Source organism: Hemitrygon akajei, chromosome 18 (genome assembly GCF_048418815.1).
Source record: "Hemitrygon akajei chromosome 18, sHemAka1.3, whole genome shotgun sequence".
Taxonomy (NCBI): Eukaryota; Metazoa; Chordata; class Chondrichthyes; order Myliobatiformes; family Dasyatidae; genus Hemitrygon; species Hemitrygon akajei.
The window spans coordinates 28910150-28930829 of record NC_133141.1 but is presented as its reverse complement, the minus strand read 5'-3'; the positions used below and the strand labels follow the sequence as shown (position 1 = coordinate 28930829).

General features: G+C 44.9%; 1 protein-coding gene and 1 long non-coding RNA gene across 2 annotated transcripts in view; one reads left to right on the top strand and one right to left on the bottom strand.

The window, feature by feature from the left end:
• The window catches only part of LOC140741232 (uncharacterized), a 65829-nt gene that overhangs the window by 27724 nt on the left and 17425 nt on the right, over positions 1-20680 (top strand). The window lies entirely within an intron of this gene.
• The window catches only part of LOC140741231 (nck-associated protein 1-like), an 89671-nt gene continuing 84040 nt past the window's right edge, over positions 15050-20680 (bottom strand). The window contains exons 28-31 of the mRNA XM_073071194.1: positions 18944-19057; positions 18043-18152; positions 17352-17441; positions 15050-15937 (exon numbers count right to left, since the gene is read on the bottom strand). Of these exons, the coding sequence (XP_072927295.1) occupies positions 15821-15937; positions 17352-17441; positions 18043-18152; positions 18944-19057 (431 nt within the window). The 3' untranslated portion in view covers positions 15050-15820. The remainder of the gene's footprint in view (positions 15938-17351; positions 17442-18042; positions 18153-18943; positions 19058-20680) is intronic.

Here is a 20680-nt window from a genome sequence, read left to right as displayed (position 1 = left end):
TCAATAAGATCATGGCTGATCTGACATGTGGACTCAGCTTCACCTATCTGTCTTTTCCCTGTAGTACAATTCCCCTATTATGCAGAAACCTATCTAACTGTGTTTTAAATATATTTAATGATATAGCCTCTATTGCTTCCCTGGGTAGAGAATGAAACAGATTCATTACTCTCTGGGAAAAGCAATTTTCCTCATTTCCATTCTAGATCTATACTCCTGAATCTTGAGGCTATGTCCCCTTGTTCTGGTCTCACTTACCAGTGGAAACAACTTTCCTGCCTCTATCTTATTTAACCCTTTCATAGTTTTATATGTTTCTATAAAATTTCCTCTCATTCAGAATTCCAGTGAGTACAGTCCTAGGCAACTCAATCTCTCCTCATAGGTTAACCCCCTCATCTCTGGAATCAACCTGGTGAGCTTCCTCCTTGCCTCCAAAGCCAATAAAGTGGATGGTCACAGTCTTTCCCCCAGGATAGGGGAATCCAAAACTACAGGTTTAGAGGGGAAAGATTTAATTGAAACCTGAGGGGCAATTTTTTTTCCTCCAGAGGGTGGTCCGTGTATGGAACGAGCTGCCAGAGGATGTGGTTGAGGCTGGTACAGTAACAACTTGGATAGGAATCAGAATCAGGTGTATTATCACTGGCATATGTTGTGAAACGCACACTAAATGCTGGAGGAGCTCAGCATTGATGGAGGGGAATAGACAGCTGATGTTATGGTCTGAGACGTTTTATCAAGAATTACTATCATTCTCAATAAAAATGAAATAAATAAATTGAGCACATGTGGAATAGCAAGATCGTGTTCCTGAATCACTGAGTGTGTGTCTTCAGAATCCTGTACCTCCTGAGGGCCTGGGTGTGGAGGGACATCTTAAAGCATTAAGATGAGTTGGACTAAAATGCCTGTGTCGGTGTTGTGTGTGACTGAATGATTCTGGAATTTCGCAGATGTGCAGACCTGAACATGAATGGGCCTAATGTCTCCACCCCCCACCACTCAGAAACTCGCCCACGACCTCTGGCACCAGCAACTTAATGATTTGCAGAAAGGCTTTGAAATGCGAGGTGGTGGGAACTCCAGTTCCCCACAACAGTAATGTTATTACTGTTTAAAGGATGTTGGGTCTGGGAGATGAGAGACAGGCTGCTGAGCTCCGACTAGTGCCAGCATCAAGGCCCTCCTCTCTCCTCTTGTTCTTACAGCCACCTGCCTACTCTCTTCCAGTCCTCGCTTGAATCCCCATCATTGTCCCATCCTGTCTCTTCTCCTTGACCCTGAAAGATCTGCCTTGAGCTTTTTCCGCCCCCTTACCTCACAGAGTCAGACAGGCCTTTTGTTGTGCTGACCCTTGAATCTACTCCAGATTGCGCTAACCACTACCCTATCGTGCCTCCCCAAATTCAGTACTCCTAAATCCTATCTCTAGGAATCCTCTCCATTTGCCCACAATGGATGTAAGACCCATTGGTCTATAATTCCCAGTATTATCCCTATTACCTTTCCTGAACAGGGTAATAACATTTGCCACCCTCCAATCCATAAAACCATAGGAGTAGAATTAGGCCATTCAGCCCATCGAGTCTGCTGATGGCTTAATTCATGGCTGATTTATTTTCCCTCTCCACCTCATTCTCCTGCCTTCTCCCTGTAATATTTGACACCATTACTAATCAAGAACCTGTCAACCTCTGCTTTAATTACACCCAATGACTTGGCCTCCATAGCTGTCTGTGGCAATGAATTTCATAGATTCATCACCTTCTGGTTAAAGTAATTCCTCCCCATCTCTGTTCTTCTGGTACTACTCCTGTGGCCAGAGGGAACCCCTATAAATCTCTCCCCTCTCACCTTATTCTATCTGCCTCAACCACATCCTCTGGCAGTTCATTGAATAGACTCACCACCCTCTGGATGAAAAAGTTGCCCCTCAGGTCTCCTTTAAAAATCTCTCCCATCTCCTTTCCCCAGGGTAGGGACTCTAGCTACACCTTCACAATTTTATAAATCAGATCACCCCTCAGGCTCCTACTTCCCAGAAGGAATAAACACAACATCTCCATCCTCCTTTACTGGCAACTCTCTCCCATTTGCCCCCAGTAGGACCGTGTCCTTCTACGCTTCATTGATTTAAGTGTCTAACACAGTGAGTGTCTCTGATTCCAACCCTACAACCCCACAACCCTACAGGCAGCACCTTCCAGATATCACTCACTCCCCATGTGGGAAAACTTGCTCACTTTCAAATCTCCTCCACCTTAAATTTGTAGCCCCTTGTTTATGATTATCCCATGGCTGGAGAGGGGACTGATTGCTGCCTCTAGTGCCAACCTCACTCCCCCCCCCCCCCACCCCCAGTTCCTGGAATTGCCCTGCCTGTTCTGCATGCTGTTTCACTCCAGTGCACCTCTCCCACACAATACCAGGATGTTATATCCCCGGGGATCAGAGGAAGCATGAAAATACCTTGAGAGCTCAGGAACAGCGAAAGGGATGTTGCCACGAAGAAAGCAAGTGAAACATCCATTGGCAAGAACGCAGCCTCCTGTCCTGAGAATGCTGGAACTGAGTCTGTTGCCCTGATGGTGAAGTATCATCCCTCCCTGAACTCCTGACGATCGTTCTGAATGTAGCCCAACCCCTTCCTACAGCACACATGCATTCCTCAAAAGGTTCTGCCATGGATTGGACTTTTTTTAAAGATATGTTCATTCAGATTAGTTTATTGTCATTTACACCAGGGTGCAATGAAATTCCTTGCTTGTGTGAAGCTCAGAGTGTGCTCAGCAATAAAAAAACATAACAGTAATGAGCACAAATCGAATTGGAATTAGAATCAGATTTATTATCACTGACTTATGTTGTGAAATGTATTCTTTTGTACAGCAGCAAAGTGACGTCCCAACTCTCGTATTCAGTGCATTAGCTAATGAAGGCAAGCATGTCAAATGCCTTCTTCACCATTCTGTCCATCTATATCACCACTATGCAAGCCAAGGTCCCTCTGTATGTGACCACTCCTAAGTTCCCTGTATCTGTCTAGCAGAACTTGACTTCCTAAAGTTTATGGAGTATGATCAGAGATACAAGAGATTCTCCAGATGCTGGAAATCTTGAACAACACACACAAAGTACTGGAGGAACTCAGCAGGTGAGGCAACATCTATGGAGGGGAATTAAACAGTCACCATTTCAGGCTGAGACCCTTCATCACAACTGTTCACTTCCCTCCATAGAAGCCTGGCCTGCTGACCTGAGGAATTTCTTTAGCCAGAGGATGGTGAATCTGTGGAATTCAATGGTAGACACAATCTCCATGGCTCTTCACATGGCCTTAGACCACCTGGACAACACAAACACTTATATCAGGATGCTGTTCATCGACTATAGCTCAGCATTTAACACCATTATTCCCATAACCCTGATCGAGAAGTTGCAGAACCTGGGCCTCTGTACCTCCCTCTGCAATTGGATCCTCGACTTCCTAAGCAGAAGACCACAATCTGTGTGAATTGGTGATAACATCTTGCTGATGATCAACACTGGTGCACCTCGGGTGTGTGCTTAGCCCACTGCTCTATTCTCTCTATACCCACGACTGTGTGGCTAGGCATAGCTCACATACCATCTATAAATATGCCGATGATACGACCATTGCTGGTAGAATCTCAGATGGAGATGAAAGGGCATACAGGAGCGAGATATACCAACTAGTAGTGATGCACCATCAATAACTCTTGAAGACGCGAGGCGAGATATCGGCTTTTATTGGCTGGAAGAAAGAACAAGCAGCAATTGACCACCACACTGCATCCTGGAGACTGAGGGCGGCGGCTGTGTCTCCAATCGCCTTTATACCGGGGTCCGTAGGAGGAGCCACGGTCAGTGGGAGGAGCCACAGGAGCAGTCAGCGGGGGGGCATGTCCAGACAGGTATATGTAGTTCACCATAAGTAGAATGGTGTCACAGCAACAACCTTGCACTCAATCATCAGTAAGACAAAAGAGCTGATTGTGGACTTCAGGAAGGGTAAGACGAAGGAACACATACCAATCCTCACAGAGGGATCAGAAGTGGAGAGAGTGAGCAGTTTCAAGTTCCTGGGTGTCAAGATCTCTGAGGATCTAACCTGGTCCCAACATATCGATGTAGCTATAAACAAGGCAAGACACCGACTATACTTTATTAGGAGTTTAAAGAGACTTGGCATGTCAACAAATACATTACTGTGACAGATTTCGTGGTTGTATGTCTACTGAGCCTTTCCAATGATAGAATTTTGGATTTTAAATCAAGTGAAATTTTCAAAGGGAGCTGGAATTTTGCAGTCTCTGGAGGGACACCTTTCCCGGTGGAATGATAATCTGTTGGAATGGTTGAGTCGGTGTTGCACCACTGCGGCCCTCTAGTGGACGCTTCACATTAGTGCAGGAAAACAAACTGCTGGAGGAACTCTTGAGGCTTGAAGTTTATTGACATGGGCATTCATACTCGGGGTATCAGTGTTATGAAAATCAGCAGTGCAGTACAAATATTGTTACTATAAGTTACTTATATTGTAAATATATGTTAATGTAAACTTAGCAAGAATTACACATAAATTTCACAACAAAATTTTCTCTCTGGAGTGAAGGAGGATGAGAGGTGACTTGGTAGAGATGTACAAAATGATCAGAAGCATAGATCGAGTGGACATCCAGAGAGTTTTTCCCAAGGTGTACAAAATTATGAGGGGCATAGATAGAGCGGATGGCCAGCACCTTTTTCCCAGGGTGGAAATGGACAGTATCAGAGGGCATCTGTTTGAGGTGAATTAGAGGAAAGTATAGGAGGGATGTTGGAGGGAGATGGTTTTTTTTGCACAGAATGGTGGGTGTGTGAATGTGCTGCCAAGGGTGGTGATAGAGGCAGATACATTAGGGGCATTTAAGAAACTCTTGGATAGACACATGGATGATAGAAGACAGGATGTTATGTTGAAGTTGTATAAGACATTGGTGAGGCCTATTTTGGAGTATTCTGTGTAGTTCTGGTCACCTCCCTACAGGAAAGATGTAAATAAGTTTATAAGAGTACAGAGAAAATTTACAAGGACATTGCTGGGTTTTGAGGACTTGAGTTACGGGGAAAGGTTGAATAGGCTGCAATGCAGGAGAATGAGGAGAGATTTGATAGAGGTGCTGAATGCAAAATATGAGGGGTACTGATAGAATAAATGCAAGCTGACTTTTCCCACCGAGGTTGGGTGAGTCTGGAACAAGAAATCATGGGTTAAGGATGAAAGGTGAAAGATTTAAGGGGGGAACATGAGGGGGAACCTCTTCACTCAGAGGGTGCTGAGAGTGTGGAACAAGCTGCCAGTGGAAGTGGTGGATGTGGGTTCAATTTCAACTTTTAAGGGATATTTGGGTAAGTACATGGATGAGAGGGGCAAGGAGGCCTATGGTTCAGGCACAGGTTGATGGGACTAAACAGAATAATAGTTTAGCATGGACTAGGTGGGCCAAAGTGCCTGTTTTGGTGCTGTAGTGCTCTATGACTCTTTTAAAATGGAGGTTTCTTGGCTGTGTAGAGGGAAGGGTTAGATTCATTGTAGAGTAGGTCAGCACAATATTGCGTGCTGATGAGCCTATCCTGTGATTTATTGTTCTAAGTTCTAACAAGATAATGTATGGCACCATCATTAGAGTTGAGAAAGAGGAGAAGAAATTCAGTCTTAGATAGTGTAGGGGATTCCCAGGTTAGGTCAGGACTCGTGTACCTCCTGCCTGATAGCAGCATTGGGAAGAGGGCAATGGCCCAGATGGCGGGGGTCCTTCCTGAACTTCAGATACTGCCTTCCTGAAAAGGCTCCCATTCAGAAGGAGTGGTTGGATGGGCTGGGGTGGGTGGGTGGGGGGGGGGGCACATGGGGGAGAAAAAATGTAAAGGAAATTCACCAGGGTGTAGCTCAGATTGGAGGACTTTGCCAAGGGGAGAGACTGGACAGGCTGGTTTTCTATGGGGCAGCAGAGGCTGAGGGATGACCTGACAGACATTTAGAAAATTATGAGAGTCATGGGCAGATAGACAGAACTTTTTATTCACTCATGGGAGGGGAGAAGCAACTGCTCTGCCTGTGACTACAGGAACAGCACATCAGGAAACCAGCCTCCCCTCCATGGACTCTGTCTACACTTCTCACTGTCTCAGTGAAGCAGCCAGAATAATCAAAGACCCCACCCACCCCAGACATTCTCTCTTCTCCCCTCTCCCATCGGGCAGAAGCCTGAAAGCATGTACCATCAGGCTCAAAGACAGCTATTATCAGACTGTTGAGCGGTTCTCTAATAGGATAAGATGGACTCTTGACTTCACTATCTACTCTGTTTGCTGATGGGAACCTATTTCCATTGACACCTGCCAGTGTTGTTTCCCGTAGGCGAAAAGGATCTCCTTGAACCTGTGCCACCATTTAATTAATGTTTTTTTTTCCACCTCACTCCATTCCTTACATTTGCTCAATATTCCTTCTATCTAATTCGTCCAGATCCATAACCACATTTTGTGTTCTTATACAGAAGGAGGCTCTTCAGCTTGTCAGGTTCATGACCCTTTGTTGTGTCTCTTGTACCTTATTGCCTACCTACTCTGTACTTTCTCTGTAACTGTGACACTTTATTCTGCATTCTGTTATTGTTTTACCTTGTTCTACCTCAACACACTGTGTAATGATCTGATCTGTGTGAACAGTGTGGAAGACAAGCTTTTCACTGTATCTCAGTACACATGACAATAATAAACCAATTCCAACTCCAAATACAAACACCAGGAGATTTAAAGGAGACCTGAGGGGTGTTTCCTGGCAGATATTGCCAGAGGAGGGGGTGGAATCACTGTATTTGAGGGGCATTTAGATAGACACTGAATCAGGTAGAGGTTAGGAGGACATAGTGCTGATGGGGCAAATGGAATTGGTGTTCTGGGGCAAAACAGTTGATGTTATTATTAATGCTTTTTGAGTTAGTGATTTAGATGCATATCATATTATTACTGAGTTAAGTATTGTATGTAATGAGTTTTTGCTACAACAAGTGTATGGGACATTGGAAAAAATGTTGAATTTCCCCATGGGGATGAATAAAGTATCTATCTATCTATCTATCTATCATGTAGTGGGTTGATTCAGTTTGCCTCGAGGAGTCTCGATGTATCATATCAAATTTACTGAAAGTGCTACTGATCTCAGTTGTAAAAAAAGGTTCCAGAATCATTGATTCAGAGTCACACAGCACAGAAACAGGCCCTTCAGCCCAACTTGTCCATGCTGGCCAAGGTGCCGGATATATTTTGACATTTCAAAACATAACATTAATTGGAAGAAATACAGGGAGTTCAGGATGCGTGTCTAAGTTTGTTTTACTCTTAGTGAGGTGCACACATATGACATGGTGATGTAATGATGTATGTCATTCACATACTTTTACATATAACCTATGTTGAATTATGAAAACAACAAATAATGTTTAGTCAACCAATATATTTGCAATATTGCTAAAATATTCAATACGCCTACCAAGCATGACCCATTTGCCGGCATTTGTCTCATATCCCTCTGAGCCTTTTCTATCAATGTATCTGCCCAAGTAAAGGTGGGATCTGTCAGTGGCCACCCATTTTAATTCTTCCCATTCCCATTCCAGCAAGTCAGTCCATGGGCTTCTCTACTGTCGCAGGTGAGGCCACACTCAGGTTGGAGGAGCAGCACCTCATATTCAAACTGGGTAGCCTCTAACTTGATGGCATGTGTTAGAGTGATTTTTGGATTTAGGTCATTTACATTTAGCAAATATCTTTGGCTACCAGTCTTCTGTTCCTTGACAATGTATCGTGGATTTAATTTGGAACGATGCATTTCTAAAAGCTGTGGATCCCAGTCCAGATGCTGCTGGCATCTGTGGGATGGATGCGAACCAGAAGGTGTGAAGTTTGTAGTTTCAAAAGGAAGCATTGTCTATACTTTGCAAATATGGAATTGTCCATTGTGTTTAGCAAATAAATATTGAGCCCCACGTTGGGCCAGCAGACCTTTGCACAGAAAGCGTCTCCATATGATGCCTGCTGTACCTTGTTTTGTCGAATAAAGAAGCTGCTTTGTATCTACCAGTCACTCTCTCCGGTGATTTCATTCACACAACAACAGCATGAACATCGACTTCTTGAACTTCTGGTAATTGCCCCCCCCCCCCCCCCCCCACCATTGAGCCTGCACTACCCAATGTGACCAATGAACTCACTAATCCGTATGTCTTTGGAATGTGGGAGGAAACCAGAGCACCCGATTGAAGTACCAGAGGGGCATCAGGAAAAGCTGTGTACTTTGCTTCACAGAAACGTGGCTCATGTGTTGCAGCCCGATGGTCAGTTGAGTCTTTAAAGGTAGAGGAGGGGGAGTATACTTCATGATTAACTCATCGTGGTGCATAGATGTGACAGTTCTGTCTCAGTCCTACTCCCTCGACCTGCAACACCTAGTGGTCAAGTGTTGTCCATTTTACCTGCTGAGGGAGTTTTCCACCACTATCCAGGCAACAGTGTACGTTGCACCTCAGGCCAATGTCAGGCAGGCACTGGAGGAGCTGGGCACCGTGACCAGCAGTCACAAAACAGCACACCTTGATGCCTTCCCACTTATTGTGGGGGATTTCAACCAGGCCAGCTTGAAGAAGTCTCTGACCATTTCATTTGTTCGTTATGTGCGGTGTTGTCTGATATGGAGGGGCCACTGCACAGGACCGGAAAATGTTGCAGAGAGTTGCAATCTCAGCCATCATGGGCACCAGCCACCCCAGCATCGAGGAAATTTTCAAAAGGCAGCATCCATCATTAAGGACCCCCATCACCTAGGACATGCTCTTTTCTCATTGCTACCATCAAGGAGGAGGTACAGGAGCCTGAAGACACACACTCAACTTTTTCTCACAGCTTCTTCCTTTCGGCCATCAGATTATAGAATGGACGTTGAACCAACACATGAATACTAACTCACTATTTTTACTCTCTCTTTGCACTACTTATTTAATTTATTTTAAAAATATTTCCTTACTATAATTTAGTGATTTTTATGGATTGAACTGTACCACCTCTGCAAAACATAAAATTTCACGGCATGTACTCGGTGGCCACTTTATGAGGTGCACCTGTACACCTGCTCGTTAATGCAAATATCTGATCAGCCAATCATGTGGCAGCAACCCAATGCATAAAAGCATTCAGACATGGTCAAGAGGTTCAGTTGTTCAGACCAAACATCAGAATGGGGAAGAAATGTGATCTAAGTAACTTTGACTGTGGAATGATGGTTGGTGCCAGACCATGTGAGTGAGTATCTCAGAAACTGAAGATCTCTTGAGATTTTCATGTACATCAGCCTCTGGAGTTTACAGAGAGTAGTACGAAAAACAAAAAAACATCCAGCAGGCAGGGTTTATGTGGGTGAAAACACCTTGTTACTGAGAGAGGTCAGAGGAGAATGGCCTCAATTTACTAACCCTCCCTTCATATCTTCCTCATCCAAGTCGTTTATAAAACATCACAAAGAGCAGAGGTCCTAGAACAGAGTTAGTGGACTGCAGCATGTTCAAAGACTCCTCAGAGGGCCTGAATGAACATGCGTGGTTGTCACAGACTTTATAAAAACACTTGTGGATGAGTGTGTCCCCACAAAATCATTCAGAGACTTTCCCAACCAGAAGTTCTGGATGAACCAAGAGATCGACAATTTGCTGAGAGCCAGATCGGTGACACTCAGTCTTGCGACCAAGGCAAGTACAAGAGCTCCATGCACAACATCTGGAAAACCATCTCATGCAAAGTGCCAATTCCAGCACAAAGTTGAATCACTGAAGGATGCTCGACAGCTGTGGCAGGGCTTGAATGCTATCACCTCTTGCAAAGTGAAACCAAGCGGCATAGGTGACAACAAGGTGTCACTCCCAGATGAGCTCAATGCCTTTAATGCTCGCATTGACCATCAAAACACGGGGGCACCTTCATGAGCCCCATTAGCCCCAACAACACTATGATTTTAGTCTCTGACATTGACGTGAGAGCATCTTTTGGGAGAATGAATCCATGGAAAGCGTCTGGCCCAGACAGTATACCTGACTGAATACTGTTCTGATCACCTGGCTGGAGTGTTCACTGAGATCTTTAACCTCTCGCTTCTGCAGACTGTGGTACCCACCTGCTTCAAGCAGGCTTCAATTATTCTGGTGCTTAAGAAGAACGTGGTAACCTGCCTCAATGACTATCGTCCAGTAGCACTTACATCCACAGTGATGAAGGGCTTTGAGAGGTTGGTTATGAAACATATTAACTCCTGCCTGAGAAGCAACTTTGATCTGCTCCAAATTATCTACTGGCACAACAGGTCCACAGCAGATGTCATTTCAATGGCTCTTCACTCAGCTCTGGAACATCTGGACAGTGAAGATGCATACATCAGGATGCTCTTCATTGACTACAGTTCAGCATTCAATACTATCATCTCATCAAAACTCATCACTGAGGAAATCCTCAGTTTCCTCAGTGACAGACCCCAGATAGTACAGATTGGCAGCAACATCTCCCACACACTCACCATCAGCACTGGTGTACCACAAGGCTGTGTCCTTAGCCCTCTGCTCTACTCGCTATGACTGTGAGGCTGAGTACAGCTCCAATGCCATTTTTAAGTTTGTTGATGACTCCACTGTTGCTAGTTCAATCAAAGGCGGTGACAAGTTGGCATATAGGAGGGAGAATGAAAATCTGGTTGAGGGGTGTCACATTAACAACCTCTCACTTAATGTCAGCAAAACAAAAGAGCTGATTGTTGACGACAGGAGGAAGAAACCAGAAGTCTGTGAGCCAGTCCTCATCAGGGGAACAGAGGTGGAAAGTGTCAGTAACTTTAAATTCTTTGATGTTACCATATCAGAGGATATATCCTGAGACCAGCATATAAATGCCATCACAAAGAAGGCACGGCAGCACCTCTACTTCTTTAGAAGTTTGTGCAGATTTGGTGTGTCATCTAAAATGTTGACAAACTTCTATAGATGCACAGAGAAGAGTATCCTGAGTGGTTGCATCACAGCCTAGTATGGAAACATCAGTGCCCAGGAACAGAAAAACTTACCAGAATTAGAATCAGAATCAGGTTTATTATCACTGGCATGTGTCGTGAAATTTGGTGACTTACCAGCAGCAGTTCAATGCAATTCATAATATAGAAGAAAAATAAATAATAATAAATAAATGTAAATAAATAAATGAGGGGAAGAAGCTGTTCCTGAATCACTGAGTGTGTGCCTTCAGGCTTCTGTACCTCTTCCCTGATGGTAACAGTGAGAAAAGGGCATTTTCCTACCAATGTCATTGGTACCAATATGTACCGTGACTTCTGGCTGCTCACCATTCCCCTTTAGATTGCTGTGGACCTGATCCAAGATTGGCATCTGGGAGGCAGCATATCATCTGAGTGTCTTTTTCACATCCACAGAATCTGCTTTCTGCTCCTCTAATTATGGAATCCCCAGTCACTACAGCACTCCTCTTCTCCCACCATCCCTTCTGAGCCACTGAGCCAGACTCAGTGCCAGAGACCCAGTTGCTGCAGCTTCCCCCAGTAGGTTGTCCCACTTAACAGTATCCAAAGTGGTATACTTATATTGAGGGGGAAGGTCACAAGGGTACTCTGCACCAGCTGTCTATTCCCTTTCCTTCTCCTGACAATCTCCCAGCTAACTGTCTTCTGCAACTTCAAGGTGCAGCTCCTATCTACCACCTTCTCATTTATGAGCTGAAGATCATCGAACTGCAGCTCCAGTTCCTTAACACGATCTCTAAGGAGTTGCAACTTGATGTATTTCATGCAGATGCAGAGAAAATAAAACTTACTTAGAGCCTCTCACCATTCTCACCAAAGCCTCCCACTCTAACTCTGGCCCACTCACACAATGGCAGATTTGCTTACACTTTGCTTCCTTTTATTGGGCCTTGCCATGTTTCTAATAATTGAAGCAATTTTCAGCTCTGCAGACAAGTCCTGACAAGCCTCACTTGCTTTTGAAAACTGGTGCATAAACTCCACAAAGAACTGCCTCTAGCTCTCGCTACAATCACTATGGTTGCATCAAAATTATTTTCCAAAGAAACTCTAAACCTGAAAATTGATATGTCAAAAGTCTTGAGCAATATCTTTTAGGTTCTGTAATAAGAAAGCAGTGTTTCTAGTAAGAACAAGTCTTATGACCCCCCCCCCCCAAATATCCCAATCTTCGAAAGTATCAATTCCAAATTCCCAGTTTAACTATCCACTGATGAAAAATTTCCCCAAATGCTGATTGCCCTCTGAAATGTGTGCATCTTATATCTGGAATAGAGACGCAGAGATTTCCATCACCTTAACTTGGATTCCACGTGGCCAGTGTAGAACTTGGGTCTCTCTATAAAATCAATTCCACAGGAAACAGGTAAAGGAACATAAACTAAAAACACAGAAGACAAAACAAAAATCCGTGCAGGTTGATAAGGTGGTTAAGGCATATGCTGTGTTGGGCTTCATTAGTCATAGGACTGAGTTCAAATGTGATAAGGTAATGTTGCAGCTCTATAAAATTCTGGTTAGAGCACACTTGGAATATTGTGTTCAGTTCTGGTCTTGTAGGACGTGGAAGTTTTGGAGAGGGTGCAGAGGAGATTTACCAGGCTGCTGCTAGGATTAAAGAGCATGTCTTATGAGGGTAGGTTGAGCAAGCTAGACCCAGGTTCTCTTTGGAACAAAGGAGGATGAGAGACAACTTGATAGAGGTGTACAAGATTGTGAGAGACATAGATAGTATGGACAGCCAGGTAATGTTGCAGCTCTATAAAGCCCTATGGAAATGAGAAACAGTCAATATTTCAGGCCAAGATCTTTCTTCAGGACTGGAGAAGTGGAGAAGTTCAAGACTACCAGCCCTGTAAAAGGGTCTTGGTCTGAAAGGTTAACATTTATTCATTTCCATAGATGCTTCCAGGCCTGTTAAGTTCCTCCAGCATTTTGTATGTGTTGCTTTGGATTTCCAGCAACTGCAGAATTTCTTGTGTCTATAAAGACCTGATTAGACCACACTTGGAGTATCGTGTTCAGTTCTAGAAGCTTTAGCAAGGGTGCAGAGATTTGTCTGGATTAAAGAGCATATTTTATGAGGAAAAGTTAAGTGAGCTCAGGCTTTTCTCTTTGGAATAAAGGAGGATGAGAGGTGACTTGATAGAGGTGTAAGTGATGAGGCATAGGTTATAAGGTTGGCACAACATAATGGGCTGAAGGGCTTGTACTTGTAAATATTCTTTGATGAATAAAGTTTATTTTGATATATCAAAAATCTTTCAATTGGTCACCTTCTCTTCCTCTGAAACGTGTGATTCATTCAAACTTCCAATATCAACTGAGCCTGCGTTCACTCATGAATTCTCCCTCTCTCAAGTGAGCTCACATGTGGCCACACCTCACAAATAATTTGAAAAGCACAAACATTTGCACTTGAAACCATTTCAGAAAATAACCTGCTCTTCTTAAGGGTTAACAGTTGCCAAAATATTAAATTACAATCAGACAAAATTGAGGAAACATGTTATTTTATGACTTTAAAATAAAGAAATGCCAAAAGTGATTCATCATGCACAAATTGAAAGCATGACATCCCCACATTAGCCAACATTCCAGCATCTTCTGTAACTCCAATCTCTGACTTATGTTAGGATTCAGATTATCCAGGCTGTTTGCTGTACAGCTCCAGGCATAATGACCCACATTACCACAGCTGAAATAGCACTGTACTGGGATGGTTGCCCCTGACAACAGTTTTTGTGATTGGGTGAAGGCTGTGTTACTTCTCTTCTGCAATCTGTCTGCTGGCTTCTACCCTGAACTGTGCTTTTCCACAAGGCACATTGTGTTGAGACACTTGTGTTCTTAATCATCTATTTGAGGGCTCTGGTTTGTAATGATCTCAATCTAATGTTAATCTTTGCAACACCATCCAAATGCAGTGGGTGTTTTCCTCTTCTTAGGTAAAATCTGCTCAGTTGTCAACTCTGTTACCACCCATAATACTCAGTATTGCATTCTTCTCTGTGACAGGTTCTATGCTCCTGTGTGCCTGTGCCTGTGTTTCTGTGTCCCAGTGATAGTTTCTGAGTGCCTGTTATCATGTGCACACTTATTCTTGTCCCTTCACACTTGTTTTGATTCTCTGTGCTCCTGTAGTTATGTGTTCCACTGCTCCTGGTGTTTCAGAACTTCTGTGGTCTTGTGTTTCTGTTCTCCTCAACTCCTGTGCTCCTGCTCTCCTGTAATTCTGTGATGGCATGGGCATTTATTTCTCCAACGTCCGGTAGTTTTTCCACCCTCCCTCTTCTCTGCTTTTCTATTCCCCATTCTGGCTCCCCTCTTACCCCTTGTCTTCTCCTCACTTGCCCAACACTTCCTTCTGGTGCCCCTCCTTGTTCCCTTTCTCTGATGATCCACTGTTCTCTCCAATCAGATTTCTTCTTCTTTGGCCCTTTATTGGTGTTACCTATCACCTCCCAGCTTCTCAATTTATCCCCTCCCACAACTACCTACCTTCTCTTTCAGCAGAGGATGGCTGTTCCTGTGAGGGAACTGGGTCAGATTCCCTACAGCGAAGGAGTCTCGGTGTGGAGCAGAGAGAGGGTCGGTAAGGCATCGGTGAGACCACAATTAGAGCAGCCCATTCTCTCTTTTTCCATTTCCCATTCTGGTGGCCCTCTCACCTCTTCTCTTCACCTCCCCTGCCCTCCTCACCTGCCCATCACCTCACTTTGGTTCCCCTCCTCCTTCCCTTATTCCCATGGTCCACCCTCTTCTCCTATCAAATTTTTTAGCCCTTTATTTCTTCCGCCTATCGCCTCCCAGCTTCTCACATAATCCCCTGACACTCTGCCCTCTGCTCCTCACAGCTTCAGAACTTCTGTCTATCCCTTTGCATCCAACTACTATCCAGCAGTTAAATGATTCTTTTCAAAGTTTCTCAGTGCATTTATTATCAAAGAATGTATACACTATACAACCTTGAGATTTGTTTGCTTACAGGCAGTCGTAAAGCAAGGAAAGCAAAATATTTCAAACTAAAATGCAAGCGTTGCTGTTTATTTGATTTTGCGGCAGAGTTAAACAGTGCTCTGAGCGGAAAGTGTTATTTGGTTTCAGCAAAGAGCAGATCTTCTTGGGTAATTATGTCTGTATCCGGCAGTGGAGTAGGCAGAGTTGGGATAGACTAAACTACTGTAGCCCCATCTCCTTCCACCTGAGTCCTGTGAATGATGGGTCTCTCTCTCTCTTCTCTCTCCTCTCTCCCCTCTCTCCCCTCTCTCTCCCCTCTCTCTCCCCTCTCTCTCCCCTATTGCTGTCCTCAAGGCCAAATTCAGCTTCATCTCCTTGCTGACCTAATGCCCTCCATGGTGTCTACGTCCCGATTGTCCCACACCACCTCTGTACCTCTTCTCCAAAAACACACCTGATCCCTTTCCTCTGTGCACCTCACCTGTATCACCTAAATCAACCCCTGTTCCTCCCACCTTCCTCCATCTCCCAAGGCCCAGATTCCTGAACATTTTCTTCTGCTCCTCCACTGGTCCTCTGTGGTATCCAAATCACGTCCTTGTTTTCATTCCCAATTCACCCGGCCCTTCCACCTGACCCCACCTACTCCCCGTGCCTAGAATCTGCAATGCATCTTATTATGTCTAGCTTAACAGATGGATTTGAAAAGAAAACATGCTGCAGTTATACTATGGTCATGACAACAGGTCTGTACACTTCACGAAAGGCATTCCTCAGCAGAACATATGGAAAGTAGTCCTCCAGCATATCCATTTCCAGGAAAGGAGACTCCTCGATTAACTGCAAAACACATCAACACTAATTAGTTGAACAAGGAACTTTAACTATTTTACTGAATTGTTGAAATTGAAAGGTAACTCTCATGTGTAAAAGGTAAAGGATGTAAATGAATTAGTAAACCATTGATTTAACATAAGGATGTTGCCTGGATTGGGAAAACAGTTTGAGTGAACTCGGCCTTTTCTCCTTGGAGCGACGGAGGATGAGAGGTGACCTGATAGAGGTGCACAAGATGATGAGAGGCATAGTTAGTGTGGATAGTCAGAGGCTTTTACCCAGGGCTGAAATGGCTAACATGAGAGGGCACAGTTTTAAGGTGCTGGGGAGTAGGTACAGAGGAGATATCAGGGGTAAGTTTTTTTACTCAGAGAGTGGTGAGTGCGTGGAATGGGCTGCCGGCAACGGTGGTGGAGGCGGATACGATAGGGTCTTTTAAGAGACTTTTAGATAGGTACATGGAGCTTAGAAAAATAGAGGGCTATAGGTAAACCTAATAATTTCTAAGGTAGGGACATGTTCGGCACAATTTTGTGGGCTGAAGGGCCTGTATTGGGCTGTAGGTTTTCTATGTTTCTATATTCATTTTCTATTTTTAGTTAAAGATACAATGAGGTAACAGCCCGAGCCTATGCCACCCAATTACACCATGTGACCAAATAACCTCCTAAACGGTGCACTTCTGGACTGTGGGAGGAAACCAGAGCACCTGGAGGAAACCCACTCGGTCATGGGGAGACCGTACGAACTCCTTACGGACTGCGTTGGGAACTGAACCCGGTTCGCTGGCACTGTAATAGCGTTCTGTTAACCACTGCGCTACTGTGCTCTCCAACACAGAGGCATACAGTACAGAAACAGGCCCTTCAGCCCATCATCTCCATGTAGACCATCAGCCACCTTACTCTACCAATCTCGGTCTGCACCCTTCTCTGTCTGAGTGACACAGGTGCCTCCACCACCCCCTCAGGCAGTGTGTCCCACATTTCAAACACCTTCTCAGGGGAAAATAACTCTTCCCCTGACCCCCACGTGTTGCTAAAGCTAAGATGTCATCATAGCAAGAGCAATGTGATGTGAAGTGTGGTGCAGGAGACTGAGACGTTGCAATGGGTGCGTGAACTGCAGTTTCCTCTGCAGTTTGGATTAGCATTGACTTTTGCAAATGTTGGACTCTCAGGAGGAGCTAAACCAATGCATGTATTGGAATATGGGGATGCAAATTTTAAAATTGGGGTTCCGTGTAACCAGAAACAAGAGTGTGTCGGGATGAGAGGATGTGACCAGACCGCTCTACCAGGAGAACAATATCTGTGCAAGAACAGGATGGGTGGACAGGAAGGATAACAGAGGCTGGAGAGGAATGAGAGTCCTGCAAGGGACTGGGCAAAAGTTCCAAAAAGTCGTGTTTTCTTACCATATGCAGAATGAGGTAAACCGATTCCCTGTTTTTCACAAGGTTTTTATCTATTTCTTGACCAATCTGCAGCAGGCTCATTGAAGCACACTAGGGAAAGGACAAACAACATAAAGGGCAGCACAGCGAGAACTCATTCCGCGCACAGTTCACCCGGGGCCAGCTGCTGCCACCTCACCTCAACCCCTCGGCAAAGTATTCAATGGCTCTGCTCGCACCATTCCAAATGGCAGGAGGGAAACAAAATTCACCTCCTTCCATCTTAAATGTTAGAACTCACACTGATGCCCAGCTTCAGGGTCTGTCATGAGCCTACAGGATCTTAAACACTGCAGTCCCATCCTCACTCACTCTTCTGAACTCTTACAGACTAGCCTGTCAAACGTTCCACAAAATAACCTCTCTGTGACCACTAACCCCCCCCTTCCAACTCACCATCACCTGTCACCCCTCACATGGTCCACTGTCCATCCCTCACTGTTGCCCCATCTCCCTATCGCTGACCCCCATCACCCCCTCACACTTCCCACTGTTCTCCCGTTCCCCTCACCTTACCCTTGTCCCTCCTTTACCATTCCCATTCCCCTCTCACTGTTCCTCCCCCAACCCACCTCACTCTTCCCACCCTTCCTTAGGAAGTGACATGTTCACCCAATGCAACCCTACCCCGACTTGACTAATCTCTACTTACCAACAGGAACTCCTTCAGATGAACCTGAATATTTTGCTGGTGAATGGTGTAGAGTGCAGCTGCAATCTCATTGATCGCCCTGGCCAAGCAGTGCATATTGTTACGGTGACCTGATGGTAAAGGTGGCTGGCGTGAATACTCAGGGACGACAGGAGCGGCATGCAATTTATCAGAGATAACCGCTGTGGCAGGTGCCCGCTTGCCAGAGCAGCAGGATTGCAGGGGCACACAAGTGTGGGGAAGGTGGTGCAGAGGGAACACCTCACACTTGGCAGGGGAGCACTTGGGAGTGCCGCCCTGCTGGGAGACAATTCAGCTCTCACTAGTCCCAATTTCAGACCTCTCTGTGACCTTTCTCATCCCAGTAATACTGCACACTCTCTCCCTGCCTATATGCTGCACTTCTGCTCCCTTTCTCCTCCCCACATCTAAACACCTCTCCTCCTTCAATAAGTTTCCCTTTCCCCTCCTACAATCCCCTTCTCCCCTCCTTCAATCACCGCTCGTCTTTCAATCAATCTCCCATTCCTCCACCCTCTCTCCCACTGCAATTTCTTGCTCCCTTTCCTACAATTTTGTGTTCTTTCACTCTCCCTCTATTTTTCCCTCAATCCTCCCCTGCTATTTCTCTCCCTGATTCTCTCTCTATCTTCCTTATTTCTCTTTCTCACTGTCTTCCCCTTCTCTCTCTCTCTCTCTGCCCTGTCTTTCTCATTCCTTCTCTCAGTCTTCTCCACTTCTCCCTGGCTGTCTTCTCCCCTTCCCTGTTCCGCTGTCTCCCGCTCGCCATTTGAAAAGGCATTCATGCTAATGAGCGCCTGGATTATGTTGTACACATACGTACAATGTATTCCTGTCCATTAGTTTCATAATAAAGCACCCGATCCCTGCCAGCACTTACCCTGGTGCTCCTGATTATAAACAGACAAAGGGTCAATGGCGAGAGATGGGAGGGAGACAGCCACATAAACCATGAGGAGACAAGTCAGTTTGTATTCTTCTTCAGATAGGGCCTCTGCAAACAAAGCAGAGAATCATAAACACAAGAAACTCTGCAGATGCTGGAAATTTGCAGTAACACACACACAAAATGCTGGAGGAACTCAGCAGGCCAGGCAGCATCTAGGGAGAGGAATAAACAGTTGATGTTTCTGGCTGAGTTCTTTCATCAGGCCCGAAACAATGACTGTTTATGTATTTAATGAGATACAGAGCCCCCCCCCCCCCCCCCACCGGCCCTTCGAGCCATGCCACCCAGCCGCCTCCCTACAGATGACATCGGAATTGAATTCCGAACTCCAATGCCCCAGGCGGACCTTGGTGCCCTCCTCTCCATGGATGCTGCTATGTTTGCGGCACTGGGAAGCCGGGTGGTCGTGAATAATAAAACAAGAGAAATGGAGAGGTCAGAAACAAATGTGTTGCTGTTTATTTTACTTGGAAGTCATCTATCCCGAATTCCCTTTCAGATTACGTTCAGTACGTAACACACAGTAAAGCTCGATGGAAACCTGTAAGGGTCAAAATATACATGAATACATAAAATATTCACCCTCCCCTTATTTTAAAGGTTGCTCACCTTTCCCATACTGCTGAATTATTCAATGGAGTAATAATCAAATTCAACCAACAACAAAAAAAACATTTTTTTCTAATCTAGGGGAAAAGGGTAGACTGTCTCTATTCCCAGACATAACCCTGGAGATTATTCTATCCCAAGTGCTGAGGCTTTGTCACCAAATTAGAGATTTGATCTTTCTGGAGGCCACCTGTTTCTGTAAGGGTACCAATGACCTGGGGTTGGTGCCAAAGTCATTTTATCTCTTGGTGATCTTGGCTTGGGTACTGCATTGTCAACAGGGGCCACCTCAGGAAGCACAGGTGATGAGGGAGCTCTGGCTGTGATCTTAATGGAGGTTCTGCAGTTGTTGTCTCAGAGTCCTGTCCCATTTCTACTGGATTGGGATTGGTCAGTTTCCGTTGGTTTTCAGTTGCCTCAGCTGATCAACACACCTTCTCCAGATATTATGGTTACTGGTTTCCACTGTGTACGACACAGGATCTGTTTGTGCCACCACTATCGCAGATATCCACTTTGTTCCAGAGAGGTAGTTATAGAGTCATAGAGAAGTACAGCACAGAAACAGGCCCTTTGGCCCATCTAGTCAAACCAAAATCATTTAAACTGCCTACTCCCATCGACCTGCACCAGGACCATAGCCATCCATATTCCTACCACACAGGTACCTATCCAAACTTCCCTTAAACATTGAATCAAGCACACATGCACCACTTGTACTGGCGGCTCATTCCACACTCTCACGACCCCCTGAGTGAAGAAGTTTCCCTAAACTTCTCTCCTTTCACCCTTAACCTATGACCTCTGTTTGTACTCCCACCCTACCTCAGTGGGAAAGCCTGCTTGCATTTACCCTATCAATACCCCTCATAATTTTGTATATCTCTATCAAATCTCCTTTCAATCTTCCACATTCAAAGGAATAAAGTCCTAACCTATTCAACCTTTCCTTATAACTCAGGTCCTCCAGACCTGGCAACATCTTTGTAAATTTTCTCTACACTTTTTCAACTTTGTTGACATCTTTCCTGTAGGTAGGTGACCAAAACGGCATACAAC